The 23221-nt window shown below is 39.3% G+C and overlaps 1 protein-coding gene across 7 annotated transcripts in view; it reads left to right on the plus strand.

The window, feature by feature from the left end:
• CEP350 (centrosomal protein 350) overlaps positions 1–23221 on the plus strand; it is a 76220-nt gene that overhangs the window by 7747 nt on the left and 45252 nt on the right. For 4 of the 7 annotated variants that reach the window (XM_040609892.1, XM_040609895.1, XM_040609897.1 and 1 more), the window contains exons 2-12: positions 3159–3244; positions 4911–4954; positions 5896–6010; positions 6777–6909; positions 9127–9740; positions 10268–10378; positions 14114–14227; positions 17311–17454; positions 18282–18937; positions 19596–19717; positions 21207–22270. In XM_040609892.1, coding sequence (XP_040465826.1) covers positions 3172–3244; positions 4911–4954; positions 5896–6010; positions 6777–6909; positions 9127–9740; positions 10268–10378; positions 14114–14227; positions 17311–17454; positions 18282–18937; positions 19596–19717; positions 21207–22270 — 3190 coding nt within the window. In that variant the 5' untranslated portion in view covers positions 3159–3171. Of the gene's footprint in view, positions 1–618; positions 715–3158; positions 3245–4910; positions 4955–5895; positions 6011–6776; positions 6910–9126; positions 9741–10267; positions 10379–14113; positions 14228–17310; positions 17455–18281; positions 18938–19595; positions 19718–21206; positions 22271–23221 lie in introns of all 7 variants that reach the window. The other 3 variants (XM_040609894.1, XM_040609896.1, XM_040609893.1) reach the window with 2 other exon arrangements.

The following is a 23221-nucleotide window of genomic DNA, read 5'->3' on the forward strand; positions in this document are numbered from 1 at the left end:
TACAATGTGTTTCTTCTTAAAGTTTTTAATGGGACATTGTGACAAATTTTGTATTGATGTAAAATGTATTTTTAAAAGAATTTAAACTTCCGTTGCATAAATTTTTAATTTTAGTATTATTCCCTGATCAATATTTGTTTCAGTGTATTTTAGTGTTTAACTGGTCGACTACCCTGCATACAAGTCCTATAGACAGATATGGTACTGTGTCTTGATTTATTTCTTTTTTCTCCCCCACCCCCTGCCTGTACCCTTGATAGCGTTAAAGCGTCTTTACTGTCTGGTTTAACTTTTGCAGAGGCAGAGTATTGAATTATACAAGTACTTGTTTTTTGTAGGGTACTGCATATTCATGTAAGCTATAGCAATAGAAGGAAGTTCTTCTAGTAGTCTGTAGGAGTTGAAAGGTTGATGGGAATCAACATAATTTGTAGATACGTTTTGGAAAGCTGATAAATTTCTCCCACCCTTCCAAAGGAGGGAGAGGGGGACATCTAAAACCCAAACCCTTACACTTACAGAGATTACATTGCGATTGCAAACTACTGTGGTGTTGCCTTCCTGAAACTGTAGACAGCTCCAGAATGCTCTGTTCTTAGATGTCTTTTTTTCAAACAGCAGCAACCTGAGTTAAGCAAAACTGGTCGTTGGATCTCAGCTGGCTGCGCTGATGCCAATAAGAGTTGCATTGTACGCTCGGAGCCGGCACTGCAGGTATTTGTTAGGAGAAATAAAGCAGGATGTTTTGTGATTACTTTGTGGCTTGTACAGAAGGGAGGAGAGGTTGAATGGCCTTTCCTAGAGGGATGTCATATACTTTTGAACCAAGGCATTGAGACAGAATTATTGACCGTTGTGATCGTCAGCACACATCTGAGTTGTTAGTAGAACTAAGGTGTTCTCAGAAGTGTGTTCACTGTTTGTCTGACTTACGTTCTGTTCAGCTTAGGTAAAGTGTTAACTGCTTTTACTTGATTGTCAGGGTGAAAGGTATAACAAGCAATTTCAGACATTTTTAATTAATCTGGTACTTTTCATAGAGAGTTAGGGAATACATAGAGATATTACAATCCTACATTCACAGGGCATCATAAAATAAACTATATAGATCTCTGTGTGTGTAATAATAATTCTAGTCCCTGACTAAGTTCTCCTATCTGTGCTAGTAATTGTAATGATAAGAAGAAATCCCATGCAATTATGTGAAGAGGGATACTTAATCCCTTAAGAAACGGTTGCTGGCCCAGAAGTTCCCTTATGCTAAATTTACATGTTGAGCAGGATTTGTTATGTTTGTGTTATGGCAAGAAACTGATAGTGGTACAGTAGGACATTTTCAGCGGCTCTCAGAATCTGTTCTTTATGGGAAGTTCCTGCATATCTGTTAGTGTTTGGTCTGCTACAAATGTAGAAAACAGATTTTTGCTCCAGTGATGGAGAAGAGCAATTAGATGATTTCCAGGGCAGGGCGGCGTTGTGGTTTAGAGCATGAATGATGTGAGGCACAAAGCTGCAGTTCTGCATGAATGAGCTCTGCAGCACCTGCCCTAGAAGCAGAATTTTCTAACTTCTGTTGGCTCGCTGCCTATAACTAGATACTTAAAAACCAAAACACCCCCCACTTCTTTCTATAATTTCTGCATTATTGTGGACTTCAATAATATGTGTGTGTGTTTCTGTATGTGCACATATAAGCTCACATACCTTTTCCACACTCTTTTGAACATATATTTGGATTCTTTAAAGATTAAAGTCAGAACTGAAGGTCTTTTAAAGCCCTGTGTTCTTGTTATTCTTGGGGCATAAGAACAGTTTTGTGGGATAACTTGCTGCCATAAATACAGGCTATGTGACTGAATTTGAGAACCAAACTTCACTGTTGGTCAGTGCAAGTATCCTTAAAACCATATATGATAAAAATCCTTGTCAAAATACACAGGCAATGATCTGTTCCAGTAATTAGTACCCAATGTTCATTTTGTGGGATATTTGGTCACCTTTTATCAAAAGAATGACCTTTATATTTGAATGCCCTTTTGTGTGGCACACTATATAGGGAAATGAAAGCAAAAGAAATTTTCAGACATTAAGAAAATTAAGGAAAATGATATCTGGGAGTGCATGAGAGAAGAAAATGTGCCTTTATGGCTCTTTCGGACATCCAGAACTTCCTGTATGAATTCTGTGGTCATCTAATTTTTCTTTCCCTAACAGAGAAATGTCCTCAGACTGTTGTGAAGACAGCTCAGTAAATGTGCCACCAGATAGGAGGTCCTTGGTGAGAAGGTAGTGGCAGTATGACTAATCAGAGTTCTTGCTGGCTGTATGAGCTCCTCTTCGCTCTCTTAAACTTACTTTTCTTCTTACATAGCACTTTAAAGTCTGTTACAACTTTCCATATGATAGCCCATCTTTTGCAATGAAAGTAATAAGAAATAACTATTTGCATAGATTACCTGCCTTTTCTTTTAAAAATTATATTTCCTGATTGAGTAGCTTTTATTATTTTTTTTTTTTTAATCTCCTTTATAAAAAAACTCCTTTGGTAATAGCGGCTGCCTGGTTTGTTACTCAGAGTTCACGCTTTTTCAGTTTCACTGTGAGTCTTGCCTTTGAAGTTCACAGGAAAACAATGACAGCTGCAGTCCTGTCTGTCTTTCCTGGCTGTAGTGTTCTGCTGCACCATTCTGTTCTGCCTTTTCCTTTAGCAGGGATAGGTGACACATTCATCTGTCATTGCCAGAACTGGGTATTTTTGCCAAACGTTTGTAGGTTCAAGCCATGCAGTGCTGCCTCTGTTACCCCTTCATGTGCAGTATTTCAGTGTGGTCATCTTCAGACTTGCTGGAATACTCGCGGCTGTGATCTAAATTCTGTGACCTCTGGGTTTCCTTTTATCAAGCTCACTCTTATTTGTAACAAGTAAGAACAAAAGCAAACCCTTCTGTATCCACAGAATTACATGGTTTCTGAAAAACTGCAAGTTGTAAACACGTTTGTGATTTGGTGCCAATTTTCTGATCTTGTTCATGATGTGTTTTTGAAATCATATGAGTTGAACGTTCATCTTAGTGATCAAGGTTATGTTCTCTTTAGCATAAGATACATTGGTTCTCACTTTATATTTCTTTGATTCTTACATGAGTATTTTTTTGTAGCTAAATTGACACAATGTGGAGCAACAAGTCAAATGAGGTGCCTCTACAAAATCCAAGACATAACCAAAACAAGGATGCTACCAGAGGTATGGACTTTCTCTGTTCTATTGTCTTGTTTGTGAAGATGTTTTATCATGAGTTGTTTGAAACTTTGGGGAGCTTTTATAGAAAGCATTCTCCTGCCTCAATTTGAAAGCTAAGACCATGTGTTATATGGCTTCTTTTTTTGCAGGGGTAGCAGTTTCATGCTTTGGTCTGCAGAGTATTTGCTGATCTGCATTAGGAATTGCCAGCCTATGGTATGGTTGCCAAGATGGCACAGAGACAGATATTTTTTTTTCTGGGTGCTGTAAAGGAAGAACAGTGCAGGAACAGAAACTGGGAGCTGTAGGCTCTTGAAAGAAGTGAGGAAGAGCCTGAGAGGCAGTTCCTCCTGACTCTTCCTCAGTTCCAAAGTGGTGAAGAGCTGAAGACACTTGAATAGCAGCAGTACATTCCCACTAAGGTGACTTGCAGCACTTTTGTCTCCCTGAACTGGAGAGATCCTGTTAGCTTTTTACTGTCATGATTACTCTGTAATTTGGGAAAGGAGGGGGCAAAAAAAAATTATAGTACATCCCTGAGAGGAAGAAAGCTGTGGTCTACAGAGCAGCTGAGTCTCATGTTAAGTCTGTGGTTCAAGACCAGTCTTATGATCTACATTATGACAAAACTGGACTCCAGAAGTTATTTTGAAGGTAGAGACAGATTATATGTCTGTATCTGTAAGAAGACATTATTGCTGATTGTTTCCTGTCATACGTTCAGTTTCTTCTAAAACTATGTACCTTGTGGAACTGAGATGTTCTGTAGACATAAGCCACCGTCTCCTGAAGTCAAAGCAAAGCTGTTTCTATGCTACTTCCTTGACCCTCTTCCTTTCTGGTGTTGCATTTTACCTCAAATGAAATGGGAAGGTTTTTTACTATCAAGAAAAGGGTTTTTTTTTCATTTTTTTTTTAAACTTTAGTACTACTACTCTCCATGGTTCTGATGCATAGTAAGGTTTTGGACGTTGCATTGTGTAAACTATTAGATTGGAAGAAACCCATTAGAAACCAAAAGAAGAGGGGAACTGAGGAAGTAAATATTTTTAGAAGAAAATGCTGCTGCATCCTACTGAACTAGCTTGCACATAGGGCACATGATATGTGTTTAGATTAAAAGGCTGAAGCTGATTAGTGCCTCCTGCTTGTTCTTTGCAAACATTGCTTGTATTTTATTTCTAGGGTGTACAGTTCAAAAAGATTACTATTCAAAATTCACGTGTTCAAAGCTTGATTTTTGAGTGAAGCCTTTCAGTAACCATGTATTCATGCTTAGTTTACTGAAGAAGAAAATGAAAAGGGAAAAGAAATAGTTAAACTATAGTCTAATGGGAAAACATAAGATATTGGTGTTGGGGTAGATAACCAGCTTTACTTTATCTTCTAAATATCTTCTATAATTTGTGGTAGATTTGCTTTCAACTGTAATAATGCATTCAACCTAATCTAGTGAACTCATTACATTTTACATTAAATACTTTATTGCTCTGTTAAGATGAGTCTTGACTAATAATAGCCTCTTATAGAGAAGATTTACAGGCTGAACTGAGTCATGCAAAGAACTTGATTAGTGAGCCCATGGAAATTGTTTTGAAGCAATGTTTTATTTCATTGTTTTTTTCCATGTACTAATGAGAAATTTATTTCTTTGTTTCTGCCCTGTAAGATCTAACCGCAGCATGGGCTACTTTTTCTCAGACTAAGGCTGCTGTAAGTACTGATTTTTTTTTTCCTTTTTTTTTTTTTCCTTACTCCTTTTCAAATCAGTTAATGGCTACAAAAGCTGTAACCAAAGTATTATTTTGCTCAGTGATTGTTAAACATGTTGAAAATAGGGCAAGCAGTTGGAGTACATGCATGCTGAACATGGTTGCATCTTGGAAAAAGTTTTCTACATACAGCAGAAGAAATTTTTGCCATGGCAAGCTTAGTCTTGAGTGTAGTAAAATGTGCAAAGTCTTGAGCGTAATATTACCTTTCTGTTTAAGAAAGAGGTGACTTCTCATTTTTCTGAACACTTGAAATTCTCTCCTGCTTACCCAAACCAGTCAGAAATTGGGACACCACTAGTGTATTTCATAATTTTCCATCTTTGAGCACTGGAATTGCTGTCTTTCTGTGGGAAGTAGATGCTTAAGATACCATACTAGTTTCTAAAACCTGGCCTCAGTGAAGCCAAGCAGCTTGTTTCTTTGGGGAATTCAGCTCTTTCCTATAGCCTTGTCCTGTCTTTTTTTAATAGCTGAGCATTGGTGTGGGGTTTTACATGTGGAATCTGGTACCATGCTCTCTTTTGAAAAGAGTATTATAGAATTTATTCCAAGTGGAATTAATATTTCATTCAGGCCAAGCATTAAGACTCTGAATGGCATGTTTTTATTCTTTTTTTCACAACAGTCTACTTACGGAAACAACAGTATGCAACAAAACCCGATTTAGATAACCTTTTTAAACAAAACTTCATAATCTGAGGTAGTTTCTGGCCATAAGGCCATACAGTTTTGCAGCGTCAGCCTTGTGAAGTTGCTTTTGCCTGCAGTTCTATTCTTCTTGAAAATGGGGGGGAAATTGGTCATCTTAGGGGGGAAAAAACCCCTGTAGCTTAAAAATTGAAAGCAATATTCTAACTTAACATTATGTTCAAATTCTAGCTGCGTCATATAGAGAACAAGTTGGAAATAGCTCCCACCAGCACAGCTGTATTTGATTCTGTCATGGATGCCAAGAAGCCCTCTGCTAGCGGTAGCAGGAAAATAAGCAGAAAGGGTAATGTATTGCTGCGGACATGGCGCGTAAGGCAGGGGGAAGCCACTGTATTCTGGGGAGACTTGATTTCTCATCCCTGCCCGTAAATTGTCTCCTGCTAATGATCTTTATTTGTGAAACACTAATTTCCCAAGAGAAAATAATGTTTTCTTCCCTTAGCTTAGGAAGGAAGGTGTGCTATCATAGCCACTTGGTTAGAGGCAGTGAGAGAACTCTCCCCCACTGTGAGTGAGCAGTGCTTATCCCATTCCATTACCATGTTTTTGTGGTGGTTTTGGGTAACGGTTGTAGATGCCTATGTTTACACTGGGCTAGCTGTTTATTTTTTTAATGTTTGACAACTGTTATGCCCTAATAGAATGCTAAATCTGATGCTTCCTTGATTTCATTTAAGGAGAGCATTTGCTTGTAAGAAATAAGCCCTTATTTTAAATACTAACTATGTAGAGCATTCTGGTAGCGTGCCACTGGAGAACAGACAGATCGACCTCTAGTGGCAACACAGTCAACTTTCACAAATGTAATTACTTAAAATTAATGTTTAAGCATTATTATTTCTCTTTAAATATGTCCATTGTTTCAAGAACTTACCACTTTGCTCCTAGTTGTTGAAATCAGGTTGTTGAAAAAGAGAAGGAGTATTTAAAATACTATTTTGGAGTCCTGCTCGAATCTAAGAAAAACTGTGTTCTTAATTGTTAAGCCCCAAGAGCTTTCTCTTTCTGGAGAGATGGGTACATAGAGGATTCTTTGATTTCTGCTTCAGCTTCCCGGTCCTCCAGCCAAAATAAATCAAGCAAGGAGAAGTCCTCACGGAGCCCTCTTCGAGTGACCACTCTTGAAAGCAATGTGAAAAAAAGCAATCGTGTGGAATTTCATGAACCATTGGCTTCATACAGGTTAGTGCTGGGGCAGCTGACAAAGAAAAAATATGCTAAGATCAGAGTTAAGCGAATAGTGATGATTTTGACAACTCATCAAAAATGGATTTGATTCCTCCCCTCTGCCAGCCACATGATGTTGGACAGAAGTGTCTTCCTTTTTAAAAAATGTTACAAATTTATTTTTTGTTTAGTGAATATGAGTTTACTAAGTCCAGAGTGTTGAAATGGAGCCAGATCATCAAGATGATGTGGCTGTGGCCTCAGAGATTATCAAGATGATGTGGCTGTGGCTTCAGTGGCCTGATAGGTTTGATAGGTATTTAGTTTCAGTAATAAGGACCAAAAAGAGTGCTTCCTCATGCTTTTCCAGCATTGTTTCATTAGTTCTTCAGCACATGTTCCCAAATGTATTACCATAAGACTCTGTAGAGCAAAACCATCTAGTACTAAAGATGCAGTTGGCTTTTGTGTGTGTGAGAAACTCAAATATGAACAGCTGTATTAAGGGGAAAGAGTGGTACAGAATATTGCAGGCCATAGAACGTGGTGTGGCGTGTGAGCAATGAAGGAATGTGTGGAAAGCCTGTTTTTCCTAGCCTGCATTAAGTACTGTAGTGGATATAAGGGGCCTCAAAAGCTTTCAAAAAGAAAGAGAACCTGCAGCAGAAATAAACTAGTTATAACTTGCTGTAATATCAGAGCCTAGAAGACTTGTACCATAACTTCCTCAATTCCTTGTGTTCTATATGTAGCGTGTGTTCTTCACACAGGCATCCCTGATGAGTAGCTTGGTTGGGTTAGTAATAGGTTTTTATTGGATTCTAATGCATACTTTGCATTTTTTTCTGAATCTTGCCCCAGTGAAGTCAAATTGCTGTTGACCTGATTAGAGTGGAGTTGGAAGAGTGTGGTTTTGTTTTTGTTTTGTTTTTGGTTTTTTTTTTAATTCCACTACATATTTATTAACGATTGTTATCCTAACCTCTTTAAGTTTTGGGCTGGGTAATCTTGGGTCAGTTTTGTTAACTGAACAGCTGTGTTGTCTACCTGATCTGGAATAACTTGCATACATCAGTTATTTGACTTAAAAACATGTAGTAAATCTTACAGGCTTCAGGAGAAGAAGAAAATGAGAGCAGCTAGACTCGTGTCATTATATCCAGTCAAAAAGAATAGCCTTCTTACAGGAAGAAGTGTGTGTGGTATTGGGGGAGATAAATTTGGGGATTAACATCAGAGCTGCTACGTTAACACGTTATTCCTTCTCTGAGAACAGCCTGTAGTCGATGCTTAAAGTGTGCATAGGAAAACAAAACCAGAATAATGGGTAGAACAATCTGTGTGTGTGTGTATTTATATACATTTTTGGTGAAATTCTGTGCAATTAAACCACTCAACTTTTATGTTGATTGGTAATGATTACTACACTATATAACAGGAGTGTGCTACTAGAGAAAGAGAGGTAGACGGTTTTGCAAGGAAAATGTTATGACCTGGCTTAAATGAGTTCTTTAAACATACTTGCTGAAGAAGCAAGCCAAGTAGCTTAGCTGCCGGATTTTCACATCTTCAGCACTTCTTTGGTAAAAATGTTAAATACATTTTTGCCCTAACAACATATGTACCATGAGTCTGTTCAAATATAGAGTCTTCTTCTGTGAAAAAATGCTAAGAGAGCCTTAGTTTGTTGAATTATAAGCTTTCAGTAAGCTTTACATTTGTTGCAATACAGACAGTTCACTCTGAAATTCTTGTCAGGGGCTTGCCTTTTTAATGCTAAATACAGGGCAGGGGTTTTTGGTGCAGTTTATTTGTTTTCTCAGCTAGTTAATGTGCTGTCAAGGAGCTCTGCATGTGCGCATTGGTTTGTTTTAGAGGACATATTAATTATGCTTAAGTTTTACACTTGGTTTTTATTTAAATCTTTTTTAAACTGAAGGGCGACATTGCTGCTTGCTGATTTTCTACATGCCCTAATTTCAGCTCTTCAACTTTATATATAGTCCTGTTCAGACAGAGACTGCAAAGAACAAAATTTTGAACAGAAACCTCTTTCAATTTTGTCAGACTTGCATTGTTAAATGTGTGGTGATCAAAATTTAAAAGAACTTGCCTTTAAAGTGGAGGCAAAGTGTAGGAAGTAATTCTTTTGGTCAACAAACATGTTGAGTTGAAAGGTACCACAGTTTTGTTTCTGGTGGTGACTGTTTCTTTTTCCTTCCGTTACATCAGGGATACATACAGTTCTCTACCTTACCACGGTTCTAGTCAACTTGAGGCCAAGCAGCTGCTCTCTACTTTGGACTTCAGTGAAGCAGAAGGGAAGACTGAAACAACAGGCCATATGATATATGACCGAGATGAGCAGGATCTACACAGCAGAGATTTTGAAAGCCCATGTTCTGCTGCAGATGAGACTGTTGTTAGATATTTGAATGACAGACCAGCAGTTGATGCCTTGCAGAATAATGAGGCATTTCTTAAGGTTGCAACACCTCCACGATTGGAAGATGAAAAAAGTAGTGGCTCCAGAGGAGATGAGAGTAGCACTAAAACTCCTCAGAGTAACACATCCCAGGACTGTGAACTAAAAGCATCTTCCCCTTCTGCTACGAGTACTTCTAGTGCTCATAGGCTGGAAATCTTGAAACGGCGTCAGCATGATGCTAAGTTGGAGAAACTGAAGGAGCGGATTCGAAAGCAGTGGGAGCATTCTGAAGAGCTAGTTGGCAGAGGACAGCACTCGGGGTATGCTGAGCAACCTGTTGTGATCACAAACATGGAGAGTGCAGTGACTCCCAAAGTCAGGAAAGTGGCAGTTGCACCTGCCGCTCCATCATACAGAGGTATGGAGGTGCAGGACCCCTCCCTGTTGGTTATATGTGGTGAAGGAGCAGAGTTCAATTCATTGAGCAACATGTCAGAGTATGGATGTGACTCATAGCTGTGTTTGGGCAGTACAGGAGTGGATAGCATGGTTTGATTACAGGACAAGAAGGAAAATAAATTCTTGCCAGTTTACAGAAGTGTGGATTCTTTCGAAACTCTTCCTGTCTCTTCTTACAACTTACTGTAGAAAAGAAGCTTGCTGTATTCGTGTTTGTGTTTATTTCAATATGTTTTTTTTTATGATGCCAGAGCTTAATAACATTGTATTGGCTGAGAAAGCCTTTCACGTTTTGAGTAACCTGTTCTTCACCCAGTCCACTGTTTTCCAACTGTGAGCAGGTGGCAGACTGGTATATTGCTTTCTTACCATTAGAAATTCAAGTAATTCCTTTCTTACTTGGCAGTTTCCCACCCCTTCCACCCTGAAAAAGCTTTATTTACATTTTACACAGTTATGTTAAACTCTTAAATTGTTTACTTTCAGGTTTCAATCCTGCTGAAACAAAGATTCGCGCTCCAGATGGAAAGATCTGGCATGAGGAAGAATTTCACATTAGTCGGGAGCTGTACAGAGATATAGCACTCCAGTTAAAGGGTGAGACTCAAACTGAGTTAAGTCACACAACCTTCTCTTAAGAGGCAGATAAATATATTTCATCAAAGTCTGCAAAGTCATGGAAACAAAAAAATTGAAGCAATGAGTGTTAAATTATTGTACTTCTCTCCACAGAAGTAACTTAAACACTAAAACAAAAAGATCCTTCTGCCCATTCTCTCATTAAAATGAAAAGAATCAAATGATGGCCTTTCTTTGAAACAGAAAAAGAAAAAAAAGTCTTCATTAGAACAATCTTTGTTTAATTTTGTAACATCTCTATACATGTTTGCATGAATGAATGCAATTTCCTTTTTAGAAAGACAAAACCACATTGGATTTTGATGAAACCTATATTATCTCATGGGAACAACTTAGATTTTTGAGGGTTTTGCCATTTTTAACACCATGAAAGTGGTATGTGCACCATATACAGTATAATGAAGCCTGAATTCTACTTCCTTCAATATGGTGTTAACAAATTGTCAGTCCTGAAGCTTCTGTGGGAATTGTTAGTGGTTTAGTTGGAATGTATGGGAATCTAAAGGGGAGATGGGGGGCATGTGCTGTGGAAAGTGGAGTACGTAGCCTGCAGTAAAGGGGTATGCCTTCAGCTATGTGTGATGGTGAGATTATATGTCATTAGGTTGGTTTAATATCTCTGAACTTGTAGAACTTTTATTGCTTTATGTCAAAATTATCCAAATCTTGAAGTTCTTGGAGAAATTTGTGTCCCAGATTTGTACACATGGACTTTTTTAGACGTCTTACCTGGATTCCCTGAGGAGGGGGAGAACAGGTAGACCAGAAGATTTAAGAACCCTTTTAAATAATTTAGATTTTATTTCCTCTACAGCTCTTTTACGTTCAGTATTACAAGGCTTGGGTAGGATATGGGAGGGGTGACTGTAACTTGCAGGGGTAAATTAACAGAACATTGCTTTTGGGGTTTATTCCACATGAAGGTGTAGGAGAGAATGTTGAATGTTAAAAGCTTAGAAAACTGTTACTTATTCCTCTTTGCTTAACGATCTTTTGAAAAAAACATTAAATACCATTGTTGCAAAATGGCAACACAGGAAGAAAGATCTTTTTTTAGGTGATGAGCTCATTTAGCAGCACAGTATTCTGATGCTTAAAACTATGAGCAAAGACAATTAAAAAATACTGTGTTTGCTTGACTGATGTGCTGCTAGAAGACCAAAACAGTAATATATGCTTTATGTTTTCCAATGTACTGCTCCAAAACCCAGCCTTTATTAATTTTTCATCTAGAAAACTGTAATACCATTGGTAGCTCTTTTCTCTGGGTGATCTAGGGTGGCATGCCCAAGTGTGCTTTTTGATTTGTTATGCTGGTTACAGCAGAGGGCTGTAAGATTGAATTGCTTTTGACTGACTGGGTTGGGGGAGGGGGAGGAGATCAGGTGAATAAAAAAAGAAGAGAATGGAAAATAAAATCCCCAGAGCACCGCTAGCTTTGCAGCTTAAGTGTTTGCATATTAAAAATAACTTTTCTCATTGGTTGAAATGTCTAAGACCAGAGGAAAATGCGATGAGATTGTAAATCTGTAGGTGTCTTTGTTGATAGTATAGTGGCTGGTATGGAAATTATTAGATTCCAGTTTTCTTTTGCTTGTACAGCTTGACAAGGTACTGAGGAATTTTTCTGGAATCGCTCATTAAAAAAGTTTAGAAAGAAGAGCTGCTGCTTTTCAGAAAAATTGTTTGGCAAATACGCCATTCAGCATCAGTCCATGAAAGTAATGCCAGATTTCTAAGACTTTCAATGCACACTAGCATTTTAATTATTTTTTTTAAGTTTTGACAAGCATAATATAAATGACTCATGAGCTCTTTATAGAAATCCAGATTTTTGAAAAGTTTCGTTGAAGAGGTCCAGTTAAAAAGGTACTTGGATCATGTGTTCAGTGGACTTTTGTCTGCAAAAGGAAGGAGCTGCGTGTATATGTTCACCTGGACTCCTGTCCATAGAACAGCTGTTGTGGAACATGTCTCCTTTCTGACCTGAAAAGGTTATATTGAATAGCTGATTCCAAGTGATCAAATGCTGGTGCTGCATGTAACACGTACTGTAAATGTATTTTTAGATTGTCGGACACTATCTATCCATGTGTTAATTCTATATTAAAGTTACAGTGTGTGGAGTTTCAGGTGTGTATGGTCAGCTGTATCAAAATTGTTCTGTGCTCTCTAGTGCTAAAATAAGCTATAAGATAACTTAGTAATCTACAGAAGCTTTGTTTTTTACTGCAACAAGATTTTACACGTAAGCGTAGACCATACAGAATGTCTATCTTTATTTAGTAATTAGGCTGAAGGATATTGTGTGGACCCTGAACTTCCAGTAATTCTGTCTTAAAGATGTTTGGGATTTGCCATACTAGAACAAATTGCTGTAATACCAATAGAGTGAGCGGGAAGCAGCCTGCGGTTTCCTGGAACTAGGAAGGAGCTGTTTGTCACTGAAGGAGGTGAGGAGGCAGGGCAGATTTCTGAAAATGCAGTCGCTGAGGCCTCTAGTACTTGATGCGTTGATTGTCTTCCCTGTGCTTGTTGTCAGCCTCAAAGATGACTGGAAAATTTGTAAGGAAAGGATATTAAGGGGGAGAAAGTCTCTTAAAATGCTGTTCCCACATCCTGTAATATGGCCTGTCGTTCTGTCTCTGATACTTGCTATGGGCATCCATCAGAGAGTGGATTCAGCTGAAATTAGGGGCTGTAAAAGTTAGTATTGGCAAATACTTACCTAAATAAAGCTTCACATCTATCTGTGGAGAGGGTTGCCTCCTGGTTGTTTTAGGTTCTCTGACCACATTCTTTATGGAAGAGGAGCAAGAAAAGAGTGGTGGTAGTGGCCGTGAAGTTCCTTATCTACAGTTTGCTTTTGGGGTTAAGAAAAGAGCATCTTCAAGCCATGTAAACTAAAATGCTAGAATAAATCTTTGAAATGTCCAGTGTAGAGTGCTGAGACTGATTATACAGCTTGTCTATGCTTTGTGCCTTAGACAGCTAGGAAGCCCACTCAGTGGGATGGTGGTGATTGAGCCACATCTCAGGTTTTGGTTTGCCCTAACTTGAAAACATGGGAAAATATTACTTTATCTTTGGTAAGTGTTCCTGGCCTCTCTAAAGTGTAAAAGCCAGTTGTGTTGTGAATGAGGGCTTAAGTGATGCAGAATAGTTCTGCATCACTGGGTGAATTCTGCGATGAGTTTTGCAGAAAGTAGAGCACGTGGGTGTCCTGTCTTTCATGCTTTAGCATGGAGGCAACGAGTGAATGTGCTGTCATGCGTTAATGTGGAAGCAGCAGCTCGTGTGTTTCAGGAGTGAAGGAACTATGTGTTCTTGTGGAAGATTAATGCAGTAAAATGTAGTATCTATAGTAGAAGAGAACCAACAATTGTTCCTGTCAAACTGTCAACATATCTTTTAAAATTGAAAATGAACTTTGTGAAGTTACATTATGGTGGTGCTGTGACTTCACTGTGTTCCAGTGTGTAGGTAAACAGCACTTGATTCAAAATTTTCGTGCTATAAGGATTTTGAAATGCTGGACCAGGAGTAATTAATCTCAAAATAAAATTCACCAACTCTCCCAGATTATATAGTATTTCTCTGAGTTCTGTTTTTTCAAGGTAGATGTTGAAGCAAACTTGTTATTCTATGTTCTTTCCTGTGGAATATCACTTACCAGCTTTTGTTTGTTTTTAGAGCATTCAACAGTGAAAGGAAAACCTAGTGAGAGAAACAAAGAGAAAAAAGCAACCAGACCAGTACGGAAAGTGCAAAAACTGACACAGTTGTCAATTTCAGAGTCCAAACAAGGTGACTATCTCTGCTTAGAGGGAAGGCTGTCTCATGCCCTTCAGAGATGAGTTTTGTCTCAAGAAATTAAAAAATTTAAAGCCTATTGCTTGCAAAGTCTTCTCAGATGTGCAACAGTGCTGTTGTAGTGTGCTTATAGACTGTATGCACCACTGGGGATATGTATGGTGTTTTGTTATTGATTGGTTGGCTGTGCGTGCTTTTTTTGGTTTAGTTACCTGCTTTTCCACTTGCTGTGTGCACCTTACGGAAGCTGCTGAAGTATGTTGTTTCTCGGTGGGGGGGACACGACAGGTATCCTTAGGTACCTCTCAGCCCAACACAGACAAAAAACAGTGATAGCTCTGTTCATTCTGGATCCTCCTCCTGGTTTGGTCATGTTGAAGCTGGTTAATGCTTGCTCTACCGCTCAGGGAGTAATGCTGAGAGGAGGAGTGGAGATGATGTTAAAAAACCGTGCCAGTGGGACTTGCTGAGTTGCTGTCCTCTGCGAGGAGGGGTGCAGTGAAGGCTGTTCTCTTGTACAATTTCTCAACGGAGAAGCAGAGAACAGGACGTCCTTCTGGCTCTTCTCTGGCTATTGTTGTTCTACACCCTGTGTCAAGTTGGTGCTGTTCCACACCTTCAGTTCTGGCTTGACCCCTTCCTAGCATTTTCACTTAGTGAAAGAGTGTAAAAACATGTTCCCCAACAAGTCTTACAAATCTTGATATTATAAAGAAATATTTATTTATTTTGCCAGTTAAGAATTTTTTACTTTCACTGTTGTCTGACATTTCTGCTGTCTATTAAAGAAAAGTCTTTAGAGATGACAATGTGAACAGGTTGCTGTAGAGCAGTGCCTTGTAGGAGAAAATGAAATGAACTACTTGTGCAATTCTGTCAGTACTTCTTAGTTTTCCAGTAATGCTGATTTCTGATACTGTGTTTAGCAAAAGAATTAGGGATACTTCCACATCTGCTTTGTATTTGGTTTTAATTTTCATACAAAGTAAGGAGTTATGACTGCAATTGCACTACAGAGCTTATTTTTTTTCTTTAAACACATGCAATGTTAGGCATCTCTTGTACCTTTTAAGGTTTTATATCTCTCCTTACATACAGTGACCCATAATTGGCAAACACTTTTTGAAGAAAAAATACTGCTTTAAAAAATTGTTACAATTTTTTTAGAGCGTGAATATGCGTTTCTGCATGTTGTAAATCATTAGGCTGCATGTGAGTATTTTGTGGTAATGATTAAAAGTAAGTGATAAATATGGATTTGTTCCTTCCTGTGCTGATCAATTCACACTTAAGGAACTACACTAAACTAACTTACATACTTGTGAGAGTTCCAAGTGAGAAAGGAGCACAGATTGCTTCAAGTTTAAATGGCAATGGTTATTCTCCATAATGGATTAAATGTGAGGAGAATGATGGCCTGAAATCCCTAGAAGATAAAAACCAGATCGAAGTGGCATATCCGTGATGGTCCATCCTCCTCCAGTCACAGCAGTAAGAAACTGCTTAACATAGCCAAGGCTATAAATAGCCACAGCTCATGTTCTGCTCTGTTAGCGTGTTTTAGTTCAAACAGCTGTCTTGAAATGGAAGATGAGACTTTACACTACCTTTTTAAATGCACACAGAAGTAATTGAGAACAGTGAGTTGGGCAAGAGAACCCCTTTGGCTGATAAGTCTCTTTCAAAGAGGCTTGTAGTGACATGTTTCAAGTGACAGATTTATAAAATACTTGGATAATTTACAATGCAAGCAAAGCGTACTGTTAGTAAATGGATGAATAGTGGGCTGCAGACTTCTGACTGAACAGATTTCCTCCTCCTGCTTTAAAATAACAAACAGAAAAGGGACTGGGGGGACTGAGTACTGGGATTGTCAAACCACTGTCTGTCTGCTGTCCTGAATTTCACCTGAAGTTGCTTTGTTACCATGTCTTCAAAGTCCTGTTGGGCCCAGAGTGCAATCCCTGTTTGTGTGGCTGTAGTATTTTCATGCTGCAGTGTCTGGGTTTGTTCAGGCAGTGCTGTCAGAGGTAGAACCTGAAACTGAGTAATTAGAAATCGACTGCAAATTGTGTATTCAAGTTAGGTACTTTTCTAGCAATAAAATATTGCTGAATGGTCTGAATCGGGTTATTAATAATTTTCTTTTTTTATATGATGCTTTTCTCCAAAGCTCTTTAAGGTCATTATTTCAAAGAAAAAAAATATAAATAATATTAGAAGTTAGTGAAATGCAAGGTGAGTTGAATAAACCTAGTATTTAATCTAACCAATATTAGGTAAAGATGCCACTGTACTCAGTTTTTATAATTTAAGTATGTGCAGGATGATAAAAATAATACTAATAACATTTTAATTGGGTTTCTGTCACCTGCAAGGTAGTCTGCTCTTGCTTTAAGTATCACCTAATAGGGTTTATCTTAACTATTTTCAGTCATGGTACAGAAATCCCAGCTAGAGGACAGTGAGCTAGCATTGGCATAGAACAACTGCTGCTTGGCATATTTTAATGTCCTCACAAGACACCTATCTCAGCAATTAATTACCCATAAACATCTCTAAAGTATAGGGGCTTTTCCTAGAATACCAGCTAAATATTCTTTTAATATGAAGGTGAATTGTTATTTATCTTCCACCTTTATTTTTTCTTATTATTACAACATTTTAGATCCTTTTATCTTTTTTTCTTATTCCCCCTCCTTGAGTGGAGATGAACAACTTCTTCTCAGTTACTGTACAAATATTTCGCTTCTCCCCACTAACATTTGCTTATATGTTTCAGACTTGCGTAACCCTTTTTCCTTTTTTAAGTCAGTCTTTGTAGGGCTTTAATGTGCTACAGTATGTGTTGGATTTTTATGTTGTGGTGCATAGGCATGAAACGCTGGTAGTTGTGTGAGTCAGCTGTTGAGTGTCTTCATGGTACATCACCGTTATGACTGTTTGGTGTGACTGCAGCCATACCATTTACGCGGAACTAAATGGCACAGAAATGATTAATGCTTGCAATAAATACTTTTTTGATATGTTGCAACATCCATCTAGAGCTTGACTTTTATTTAATGCTTATTGTGCAGGTGGAAACTATGTAATAAATGCATCCTCCTGGCGGGAGGGACAAAAGCTAGTAAAAAAGATACTGGGTGCAGCTCCCAGAATAGAACAGGACAGAAGAGCTGTATCTAGTGACAGAACAGGACGAGAGAGCGCTGCCAAGTCTGGTAAGTTGCACTTTTTATCACTGGACTTTTTAAATTTTACTTTTATTATATAACGCTACATGTCTGCAGAATAAAGTAGACTTGTGAGATAGAATGTAAGTGGTCTCTTATTAAAATAACTCCTATTTTTAACCTGGAGTTTGAGGGGGGAAATGGGGGGAGTTTTTTTCACATCCATGGTTGGGATGCTTAACCTCTTCCTGGGTGGTTTATCAGCTTTTCTTGGTGTCATGGGAAGCCTGCCCTGCACATGTGACTTGAGGGGCAGTACATGCTGCAAAGGTGCTCAGGAGCTCTGGAAAAGCTGGGGAATAGGTTGCAACCAAAAAAATGGATCACCTGCAATCTGTCTTTGCCTCTTGAAGCTAGTGGGGAAAGGAGTGGCTAGCAGTGGTCCACAAGTCAGATGAATTTTCCAGATGTGCTGCATATAATGCAGAAGCTATGGTTGGGGATCGCTGCTGTACAGGAATTGTGTTTCTTCCAGCTACTATATCACATCATTCATGTGCATCATAAATCTCCACTGATTCTTCCACCAGCCCTTTTCAGAATTTATCCAGAATCTCAGACAGGGCAAGTAAGGGGCAGTGGTAGCTGCTGTGCTTCTTATCACTGTGAGGTGGTGCAGCTGGCAAGAGTATAAAGGGTGTGAGCTCAGTCTAAGCAAAGGCTGCTGTAATCGGACTGTGACACTGAGTGAAAGCACATTTACAGTGACATCTGCACTTCTCCCTCATCCTCACTTTTTCAGCTGTTTCGGTGATGGCATTTAATTTTCCAAATCTGATTTTTTCTTGAAACATTTGACAAGTCTTATTCTTTAGCAGGCTGTATTGGAAGGACAGGTTCAGATTCCAGGCTGGATATTACCCATAAAACCTCTTCAAGAAGTTCTCAAAGGTCGAGAAGTGAAGTACGGTCTGAGAATAATCTGAAGAAACTGGAGGCTGCTCTTCCAGATGATAACCAAGAAGATCATGCCGCTGTAAATAAGGACTTCCTACCCGTGGAGATACGTGGAATTCTTGATGACTTGCAGTTGGATTCCATGAGTATAAAGCAAGAGAAAGATGTGGAAAAGCAGAATCAGAAATCTGGTTTGCCTTCTCAAAATGCCAGGAGCCACAGTCCAACCAAAAGGAAACCAGACAAGGTAGCTGCCAGTGAGGAGCCTCAGGTGATCTCTAAGAAACGTCACTATGATACAGATGAGGTTCGTCAGTACATCATCAGGCAGCAAGAGGAGAGGAAGAAGAAGCAGAATGAAGAGAAGAAAGCACAAAAAGAGGCAACAGAACAGAAGAACAAAAGGCTCCAAGAGCTCTACAGAAAGCAGAAAGAGGCTTTCACTAAAGTGAAGAATGTGCCACCTCCTGAGCCTTCAGCAGCCAAACGGTTACAGGAAACCTATTCTAAGCTATTGCTGGAACATACGCTTTTAGAAGAGCCACCTCAGCTGCCTACGGTGCAGGAAACACAGGTACAGCTGATTCACTAACTTAATGTGTTGCAGTTGATGGCAGGAGTAGGAGGTCACATGTTTGGGAAGGTCATGAGTTGTCCTGGTCTGGTTATCATTTAAGAAGGATACAAAGAAAACTAGCTTTTCCTGAAACATAGTGGTTTTGATCTGGACCCTCCTTGCCAGTGGCCACTTTTCAGCAGAGCAAGGCCTCCTGCAAAGGTGATTGAGATAATCTTTGTGTTATGAATAGTAGCAGAATTCTGGATATTAGCTAACAGCAGCTATAAAGGTTGGCTCTTAAGAAAGCTTTAAACATGAGTCAAACTGTGATTTGAAGAGCTTTCTCTGAAGTTGCTTTCAGTGGATGAACTTCAGCAGCAGTGGGTTAAATAGTTTTGCTAATCATGAACTGAAAGAAGATTAATATATGGTAAAAGACTAATAGCAAGTTGATGTGTTCAGCTGAACTAGTTCAGTATGGGAGCAAAGCTTTTTCCCCAGTATATTCTGCTGAGGCAAAACCATAAATGTCTTGTGTTTTAAGTCTTTGCGTTGTCAGAGGGATGTGGTGCTATGCTGAGAAATGTAAGCCTTTTCAATTTTAATGAGACAAGAGCTTCTAAACTCCTACAGGCTTTAGCAAATGCATTTTTCTGGTTGTCTTCATTTCTAGCCCAGACCTGGTTATCAACCATCTGGGGAATCCGACAAGGAAAACAAGGCTCAGGAGCGTCCTCCTAGTGCATCTTCAAGTAGTGACATGTCGCTTTCAGAACCGCAGCAGCCGCTACTGAGGTGAGCTGTTGTGGGCTTTTTGAGAGAGAGGAAAATACTCCAGTCTTCATCTCTGAGAGTTGAAAATAGACTACGTTCTTCAGTTCACGTTCTAGTGAGAATAATTGTCTTTATGGCAACTGTGACGTTTCCTCACAGTTACGAGGAAGCTGATGCAGGAAAGCACATGAAAATTTTGGATATGGGTATTTAGTGAGTCTGTAACTAAGTAAAGTGAATGGTGGTTGCTGTTAATCTTTTGCTGGCATCAAGGGGATGTGCATTTCATACTGGGAGACTTTTCCTCTGCCATTGCCATCGGGCAAGAGAAGCTGATCATATGAATACATCTGTAGATTTTTATTATTTGCTTTGTTCGATATTTCTGTTTATTCTATTGTCTTGGATTCAGGCCTTTAGTTACTGTCTCCAAAGTACCAAAACCCTCTGCTTCTGCTTGGAAACTAGCCTTTCCCGATTTTCTTCCATGCTGCTTTCCCCCACTTTTAGTTGTTCAGTATATTGTCAAAGTTTCTCTTACTGTAAGACAAGGTGCCTAACCAAACACTTAAATATAAGGAACTAAAAATGATAAAGTTTCTTGCATATCCTTAGTATTCAATGTGCAAGCGTGTCTTCGTTTTTAGTTACATAGTGAATGTCTGCTTCTTAAATACATATTTGCTTCATTATCTGTACCTTCATTTGGTCAAATCCATGCAGACTTTGTAAATTCAATGAGACCTGTTTCCTTTCTGGAAAAAGTTCAAGGAAGCACTAGGGATGCTGTGTAGTACTGTGCTTAGAATAGGCTGCTAAACCATATGGCAGTAAATATTGTTAGTGTAACATGGTAAGGAAAAAACATGTAGGTGCTAATAGTAGGGAAGAGATGAGACTTAAAGGGCTGCGTAAGTTATTTGAAGAACCTCATAGTAAGCAACAGGTTTTTTGTGAGGGACTTTCCAGGTTTTCTAGTATTCAGAATATGTGCAAGTGATGTTAGTGAAGAAACATCTCTGCAGAGCTCCTGTCATGCAAGTGTGAGCTCTCTGAAAATAAGAAAAGATGTCTTGAAGAACTTCAAACATCCTTATATTTCCAGTCCTCTTTTTCTCTGTTTCTCTTGACTATCCTAAGTGACAGCTCCAGTGAAACATGGGCTGGGTTAAACTGGAGGGGGAAGGCTGGAGCTAAGAAATTCCAAAGAAAAAAAAAAAAGTTTCCTCCCTTTGGAAGTCAGGAAACTTTTGGAAAAGTCTTACTGCTGCTGCTGAAAACACTCAGCTTGTTACCACCCTAAAACACACAGTACACCATAAACGGCATATCGCATTTGGGATGTGCTGGACGTTTTTTAAATAACATTCTGTAACTGTTTACAGTCCCATTCCCTGCCCCTTTGATTCCACAAAAAAGTATTTCTTCCTGTAAAATACAGTAGGGGCAATGATACTTTCGTCTAAAACTTGTATAAATCATCAACTTAAGTGCTGACTTTTCATTTCAGGAGTGATTTGATGGAGCCTCCATGGGTACAGCCAGACAGGTTGAGCCCGAGAGTCCAGCTCTCTCACCCGCAAGCTCCCATGGGCTCAGCTGGAGGCCCTTGCTCCCAGCACTGGAGTATGGAGCAGATAGACCTTTTGTCAAAGGAGTGTGATGCGATGTTGGCAGGCAGGAGGACCCATGCTGCACCTGCGGGATCGCTGACCCTGATGCCTCAGCCATACCTGAATTCATCTGGTGCACAGCAGAATCTCTTAGTAAAACCTACTGCTAACCAATATAAGAGCAAATTAGATCGGATTGAAGCTTTGAGAGCTACAGCTGCTTCCCTTTCTAGCAGAATTGAAAGTGAAGCCAAAAAGTTGGCTGGGGCTGGTATCAATTATGGTACCATGTGGAACTCGGGCCATGAATTTATGCAAGAAAACCAGGATGATGGTCGGTGGGCAAAGGTTGTGAGTCCTCCTGTGAGAGAGGAAAATGAAGATGCTTTTTCAGCCAGAATTCAAAAAATGTTGGGTACCTGTGTGTCTCACACAGCCTTTGATGACAGCCTTCCTGGGGTAGGCAACCTTAGTGAATTTAAAAAACTCCCTGAGACGATCAGGCCTCATACTGACGCAGTCAGCCTTGTAATGAGGTCCCCCACTGCTAACAGGCGTGAAGGGGTACTAGGACACTTATCTAAAAGGCAGAGTGACTCCCCAGGGCGTGAAAACCAGGCTTACACTCTGAATAAAGCTGCAATTCCTCATGAGTCCAGCATCGAATCCATCAGTGAAGGGCCTCTCCTGAGTGACGGAGGCCTCTCTGAAGAGGAGGGAGGCCAGCACAAACAGTTGCCACTGAAGATGCTGGAGACGTTGCAAGAGAAGGATTTCTGCATTCGGGAGAGAAATGCTTTTGAGCCCATAAAGGAGTTTCAGAAAGCAGCTGAGAAGTATTTGCCACTTGTCGCTCAGACAAGTGGCACACACAGCAAGGGACCGTGGGAGGAACTGGCAAAGGGAAGCCCCCACAGTGTCATCAACATCTTTGCGAAAAGTTACCAGCTTCATGGAAAAGGTAAAAATGGAAAAATTTCTCAAAGCTCTTGTAAATTGCTGTTCTCCAGTGTTACTACTCCTTACACTTTATACTTTGCAGGTAAGGAATGTGCTTTTGGATGTCTCAGACATGAATCCGTGTAAGGTTTTCTCACTTTACTTTGGGATGATAAATTATTTCCCCCTGCCTTCTTGTCTAAGGTAAAAAAAAGAAGGAAAAAACCCCGTACTTTTCAACTGGAAGAAGGTTATTTTTGTATTAGATTGCTCTGTATTTCTAGATCAATAACCAGTTCATATACTGGGCTACATGTATTAAGGACAACCGTAGTTATGGAATTGTGAATGTAAAGTTTACATTTATTTTATCAAAAATTGCATACTAAATCTGAATTTCCCAGAGTGCGTTTGGAAGTAGTTCTGTCCTCCATGGAGGACAGATCCTCTGGATTGGAATGTGCATCCTTCTACTTTATATGCACTCCAGATCATCTGTTATAACACATCATTCCTCTATCAGTTAAGGCAGGAAGATGCATGCTTTATGCAGCACTTGTGTTACGGCTTAAACGAGTGCTTGCATGTATCCCGGTTTCTCCCTGCACAAGAATAATACAGCTTTACTGTATTGTTAGAAACGTAACTTCAGTGGCTGAACCATGTGGACTTTCCTTTTGCATCTTTGCTCATATGAGTTACTTGATACTGTCTCAAAGTAGTGCAATAATTAGAGCTCCAGTAACAATATAGGATTTTGAAAAGGTAAGGTTTTGGTGTATCAGTAGGGAAAGTCTCTTGCTTAAATGAGCCTGTTTCAGGTGTTGGTGTCTTAGGGCATGCTTGACAAGTGCCCCATGCAGGACATTTCATTTGATTTTTGTATTTTGTACAATTTTATTCTTCATTTTATGAGTACTGTTCCTGTTGCCTTGAGTTCCTCATTTGGAGGAGGAATATTTTCGGAGAAGTT

Source organism: Falco naumanni, chromosome 11 (genome assembly GCF_017639655.2).
Source record: "Falco naumanni isolate bFalNau1 chromosome 11, bFalNau1.pat, whole genome shotgun sequence".
Classification (NCBI taxonomy): domain Eukaryota; kingdom Metazoa; phylum Chordata; class Aves; order Falconiformes; family Falconidae; genus Falco; species Falco naumanni.